Source organism: Oncorhynchus mykiss, chromosome 30, assembly GCF_013265735.2.
Source record: "Oncorhynchus mykiss isolate Arlee chromosome 30, USDA_OmykA_1.1, whole genome shotgun sequence".
NCBI classification, from domain to species: domain Eukaryota; kingdom Metazoa; phylum Chordata; class Actinopteri; order Salmoniformes; family Salmonidae; genus Oncorhynchus; species Oncorhynchus mykiss.
Genome location: NC_050570.1, coordinates 45,739,823 through 45,746,334, shown reverse-complemented (window position 1 = coordinate 45,746,334; position 6,512 = coordinate 45,739,823). Strand labels below are relative to the sequence as shown.

Genomic DNA, 6,512 nt, shown 5'->3' with positions numbered 1-6,512 from the left:
ATGGTGCTCCGTGGGATGTTCAAATTTTCGGATATTTTTTATTACCCAACCCTGATCTGGACTTCTCCACAGCTTCGGCCCTGACCTGTTTTTGAGAGTTCCTTGGTCTTCATGGTGTCGCTTGCTTGGTGGTGTCCCTTGCTAAGTGGTGTTGCAGACTCTGGGGCCTTTCAGAACAGGTGTATGTATATATACTGAGATCATGTGACACTTAGATTGCACACAGGTGGACTTCATTACACTAATTATGTGACTTCTGAAGGTAATGTTTTTTGTTTTTTTGAAACAAGTAATTTTTAAAATTTCACTTCACCAATTTGGACTATTTTCTGCATGTCCATTACATGAAATCCAAATAAAAATCCATTGAAATTACAGATTGAAACACAACACAATAGGAAAAACACCAATGGGGATGAATACTTTTGCAAGGCACTGTAAGTCCCATGCCATTACTTTATATTACATGATTTTATAGTAAGAAGAATATAATTAAAGTTAGCTGAATAAAATAAAGAATATTTTTTCCCATTCTGGAGCGAGTGCGCAAATGAAGTGGCTATGTTGAAAGTGAAAGTGATCACTTGAAGCAGGTCATATATACTTGATTTACTGTAGAGCTACAGTGCATTCGGAAAGTATTCAGACCCCTTGACTTTTTCCACTTTTTGTTACGTTACAGCTTTATTCTAAAACGGATTAAATCATTGAAGCGATTTACAGCTGTAATCGCAGCAAAAGGTGGCGCTACAAAGTATTAGCTTAAGGGGGCTGAATAATTTTGCACGCCCAATTTTTCAGTTTTTGATTTGTTAAAATAGTTTGAAATATCCAATGAATGTCGTTCCACTTCATGATTGTGTCCCACTTGTTGTTGATTCTTCACAAAAAAATACAGTTTTATATCTTTATGTTTGAAGCCTGAAATGTGGCAAAAGGTCGCAAAGTTCAAGGGGGCCGAATACTTTCGCAAGGCACTGTAACCCTAATTGCTCCTGTACGTCCTTCTGGAAAAGATTGTCTGCTAAAATGTTTAGAAATTAAGCTGTTTTCGACTATTGAGATACACCCCAGAGTTCTGTTTTCTAGATTACTCTCCTCTTCGTGGGGGTCAAAGCTGAGCTCTTTGGGTCGTGCAAAAGTGCTGTCCTATCTGCTTTTATAGGTGGGGAATATGGTTTGATATGAATTGGAAAATGTTTGCCCAATGTGCATCCAATTTTTTAAATTTTAATTTCACTCTACATTATAAAATTAATATCATAATAAATGTGGATTACCTCCAGAGGTGGTAAGAAAGATCTGATCACAATGTGTCTTTAAATCATCTACACCTGTCTAAAAATGTGGGCACAATCAGAATGTGGACAAGATCAGGACAAAGAGTCCATGTTAGCACCAATTATAAACAGGGCTACTCCATTGCCCACTAGTGATTGGTAATGTCGACCCAGCAGTGCTCAGTGAACAAATTACATGCAAGTGCTATTTATTTAGTGTAAACGTGACAGCCAGGCTGTTATTGCGAAACAGCAAAGGCTTTAATTACGAAACAGAAATATATAATAGTCTACTACACGTGACGGATCTAGTCACAGCCTCTTTTTCAATAATCCTATACTTGCTTTTCAAAGACGCATCAAGATCAATCGTCTCACGTTATCTAACTTGGCACACATTTATTTATAAACCACCTTTTCTTCTCTTAAGCGCTTGAAGTCCATTGCACATTCTGTGGTGAAATGGGCGTGTTTTGGGGACTGATGCAAATAACACTCAGTTGGTATAAATAGTTTCTCTGCAAGCATTTCCCTCAGGCCAGTGAATACATCTGAACTAAGCTGATCGAAAAGACACACTCAGCACAATGTAAGTAGAAATGATAGGTCATCATTGCATTGATTAGGTTTGTTTGATTTGTTATGGTGTTAAGTAATTAAAGGAAGAGGGATTTGTATAGAAATAGAAATGTGTAATAACATAGTTTCTGTCTTTTAAGGTATTACAATATTGCAAGTTATGTCTGTATGATATATTTTTCATATGATGATGTCACTGCCTGTTTGTGTGTACTTTAGGTTTTTCATGTGACGACAGCACGTGACAAATACATTTGATTTGAAAACCTAAAGTACACAAAACAGTGGTTTTGTGTACTTTAGGTTTTCAAATCAAATGTATTTGTCACATGCGCTGAATACAACATATGTAGTAGACATTACAGTGAAATGCTTACTTCCGAGCCTTTCCCAACAATGCAGAGTCAAAATCTAAGAATAATTTGCAAAATAAAAATGTAAATAGTAACACTAAAATAACTATAACGAGGCTAAATACAAGGAGTACTAGTACAGAGTCATTGTGCAGGGGTAGAATGTTGTTGAGGTAATATGTATATGTAGGTAGGGGTAAAAGTGACTAGGCAATCGGGATAGATAATCAACAGAGTAGCAGCACCATGTGAAGAGTGTGAAAGAGTATGAAAGTGTGTCTATGTGACACTGACTGTTTGTGTGTACTTCAGGGTTTATTTGGCAGGGTTGGTTGGCTTGGTTCTCATCTTGACTGCTGAAGCCAGAGTTGGGTAAGGAAGTTCTAATACACCTCTGTTATTACTTTCCACACATCCTGAAACCACGTGTTTCAGAATAATACTGTTTGTATAATGAATGAACAGTATCCGGGCTAAATCGTATGCTATTGTTCTTTATTGATTTGTTTTCCACTGTTTCCTTTAAGTCTCACTTCTGCACAGAGTCAAAGGAATGTCTGCTCTATGATCTGGTGTGCAAGAATGACGATTATGAGGTCAGTCTTGTGCAGCACAAATTAATGGCACATTGGGGCTACAATATAGGAGTTTGTTTCACCACCTTTTTTGTGACCATTTTTTTAATGTTTAGTTGTTGGTCAGGGTAGCAGATACAAAACAATAGCATTTGCATTAAAATATATAAAATCAACAACATGATGATCATCATTATCATCCCCATTTTGGTTATCGTATTGGGTTTCGGTAATCTGAAAAATATTGTAGATCAGTTCTGCAGGGTTGTTGATCAGTTATGCACGTTTTGCGCAGTCTCATCCTAATCCCGTCCCCAACATCTGCAACTCAAATACACTCTACAGCAGAGGACTATTGAGTGAAGGTTTGTTCCTGTGTTACAGGTGCGCCACTATGACTCAGTGAAATGGGTGTCAACAGATGAGGAAGCATACTTCATGGACAAGGCCACCTACACTGCCTTCAGGAGACTCTTCAACTATATCACCGGATCCAACAAGGCTGGTGTGTGTGTGTGTGTGTGTGTGTATCAATCTATTTGTGTGTGTGTGGATGCACGTGCATGAATCTGTTTCCATGCGTGTGTATACCTGGTAACAAGTGCTTACACAGATCTTTCCTATAGGAGTCAACATTGACATGACAGCTCCGGTGACTGTCAAAATTGAAGAGAAGAAGTGGGGGTCGTCTGTCTTCACGCTCAGCTTCCTCCTGCCGTCTACCCATCAGATGACTCCTCCCCAACCCACTGATGACAAGGTAAAGCCAAATCCTAAATAGAACCTACGCCCTATGCACATGATCTGAGAGGATTTGATTGGTATAAGCAATATGGTGAATCTTCCACTTAGCCTATCAGAGGGCAAAGTGGAGCTATTACCATATTGCTGACACCTGTCAAAAACCTGTAAACCTGACACAATTACATCCACATCGGTAGCCAGGGGTCTGTAGTATTTGTGTGCTTTATTGAGTGGGTTTTTTCAAATACTTAAGCTGAGCTCAATTATGCTTGCCTGGCTCAATAGTGCCAATGGAATAGTCCCAAAAGTAAAAACCTCACCCACATGGCACTTTAGTAAAACTGAATCTAAGTTGAACATAATATGATTGTCTATCAGACCTGGGTTCAATAAGTATCTTTCAAATAGTTAGATATAGCTTTTATAGTGTCAGGTGGGCAGGGTTTGCACTTTTGGGACTGTTCCATGGTGCCATTGAGCCAGGCAAGCTCAATCGAGCGGAGCTTAAGTATTTGAAAAATAACAAATACCATTTGAACCCATGTCAAGTATGTCATGTTTTTTTTTAAAGACCGCTGGTTAACAATGTAGATGTCATTGTGATTTCCCCATACAGGTGTACTTTACTGAGATGCCAGACATGAAAGTGTACGTGAGGGGCTACGGTGGATGGATGATGTCTTTGACATCCAGTGTAAACTCCATGCTGCTGAAAAGGCAGCTAGACAAAGTTCAGGCCACCTACAACAAAGACTACCACTATGCTGTGGGATATGACAGGTGGGAGCACAGATACAAATCCTTCAATATACTCATATCCAACATCAAACCAAATTCCACCACAATACTTTTTTCAAATATACTTTAATATTTTGTGTGTGTCCTTCAGCCCAAAGAAGATTCTGAACAGGCACAACGAGGTGTGGTACATTGTTGAGGGAGAGCCTGTGTGCCCTACCTCCTCCTAAACATCCTCCTCTACTACTGCTGAGTCTGGCATTACTGCTTTGAGGAGGACCAATTGGAGGTGCATGGTAGACTGAGAACAACGATATGAACTAAGAGATGTGTCCTTGATCTAGTGGCACTGTAATCCAAAATCAATATGCCACATGCTATAGAGTGTATACACACTGCATGTCTTAAAATTTTCTCATACTTATTCAGGATTCAATTTGTTAGAGAGGTGACGAGCACCCCCTAGACCTGTGATTCAAACTCTGTACAATCAATGTTGACTAAGATTTGGAACTTTTTCTCAATAAAATATGAATTGTGTCTGTGTTGAGTTTGTTTGCTTAAATATATGCCAAACAAATCCTCTACAGCTCTTTGGTCATACTCAAGTGGTGGTGAATACAGTATGATTATAATGAACATAAAATCTTGGGTACTGGCGTCAGATACCATATTTGTTACATAGTCTGCCCAATGAGAGATTACAATGAACATTACAAATGAACATGTTACATTTTAGTCAGTTAGCAGACCTTCCTCTCTAGAGCGACTTTGTTTCAGTCACTCCTTTCACAAATACAGTGAAGTCGTGTACAGTGAATACTATACACCGTTCGCCATTCAGTGCCGCCGTTAATAATGAGGTCATGTTCATAGAAGAAAAATTCTCAAATAGTTCAGATAAGTAAGAAAACAGATCAAGTATACTCTCAGAAATAAGAGTTCCAAAAGGGTTCTTTGTAGAGGGATAAGGTTTTACCAAAAACTGTTTTGTTCAGAAGAACATTTTTTGGAAGACAAGGGTTCTTTGATGACTCTTTGGAAGGCAATAAGTGTTCTACATAGAATAATACAAAGTTGAAGTCAGAAGTTTACATACAATTAGGTTGGAGTCATTAAAACTCGTTTTTCAACCACTCCACACATTTCTTGTTAACAAACTATAGTTTTGGCAAATCGGTTAGGACATCTACTTTGTGCATGACACAAGTAATTTTTCCAACAATTGTTTACAGACATATTATTTCACTTATAATTCACTGTATCACAATTCCAGTGGGTCAGAAGATGACATACACTAAGTTCACTGTGCCTTTAAACAGCTTGGAAAATTCCAGAAAATGATGTCATGGCTTTAGAAGCTTCCGAAAGGCTAATTGACATCATTTGAGTCAATTGGAGGTGTACATGTGGATGTATTTCAAGGCCTACCTTCAAACTCAGTGCCTCTTTGCTTGACATCATGGGGAAATTGTAGACCTCCACAAGTCTGGTTCATCCTTGGGAGCAATTTCCAAACGCCTGAAGGTACCACATTCATCTGTACAAACAATAGTGCGCAAGTATAAACACCATGGGACCACGCAGACGTTGTACCGTTCAGGAAGGAGACGTGTTCTGTCTCCTAGAGATAAACGTACTTTGGTGCGAAAATTATAAATCAGTCCCAGAACAACAGCAAAGGACCTTGTAAAGATGCTGGAAGAAGCAGGTACAAAAGTATCTATATCCACAGTAAAACGAGTCCTATATCGACACAACCTGAAAGGCCGCTCAGCAAGGAAGAAGTCACTGCTCCAAAAAAGCCATAATAAAGCCAGACTATGGTTTGCAACTGCACATGGCGACAAAGATCATACTTTTTGGCGAAATGTCCTCTGGTCTGATGAAACAAAAATAGAACTGTTTGGCCATAATGCCCATCGTTATGTTTGCAGAAAAAGGGGGAGGCTTGGAAGCCAAAGAATACCATCCCAACCATGAAGCACGGGGGTGGCAGCATCATGTTGTGGGGGTGCTTTGCTGCAGGAGGGACTGGTGCACTTCACAAAATGGATGGATCAATAAGGGAGGAAAATTGTGTGAATATATTGAAGCAACATCTGAAGACTTGGTCGCAAATGAGTCTTCCAAATGGACAATGACCCCAAGCATACTTTCAACGTTGTGGCAAAATTGCTTAAGAACAACAAAATCAAGGTATTGGAGTGGCCATCACAAAGCCCTTACCTCAGTCCTATAGA

The 6,512-nt window shown here is 39.1% G+C and overlaps 1 protein-coding gene across 1 annotated transcript; it reads left to right on the top strand.

Moving 5' to 3' along the window:
* Window positions 1–1,768: 1,768 nt before the first annotated feature.
* Window positions 1,769–4,803, top strand: LOC110520959 (heme-binding protein 2). The gene is made up of 7 exons (XM_021598410.2): window positions 1,769–1,869; window positions 2,525–2,587; window positions 2,730–2,808; window positions 3,172–3,292; window positions 3,414–3,547; window positions 4,148–4,311; window positions 4,421–4,803. Coding segments are annotated over exons 1-7 (642 nt in total). The 5' UTR covers window positions 1,769–1,867; the 3' UTR covers window positions 4,500–4,803.
* The last annotated feature ends 1,709 nt before the right edge of the window (window positions 4,804–6,512 follow it).

What these genes read in the sequence shown, in the direction of transcription:
- LOC110520959 (XM_021598410.2), top strand. An exon ending in GCTGAAGCCAGAGTTGGGTA is followed by an intron (nt 2,588 to 2,729) that starts AGGAAGTTCTAA and finishes GTTTTCCACTGT; the next exon opens with TTCCTTTAAGTCTCACTTCT. An exon ending in CCCAACCCACTGATGACAAG is followed by an intron (nt 3,548 to 4,147) that starts GTAAAGCCAAAT and finishes TTCCCCATACAG; the next exon opens with GTGTACTTTACTGAGATGCC.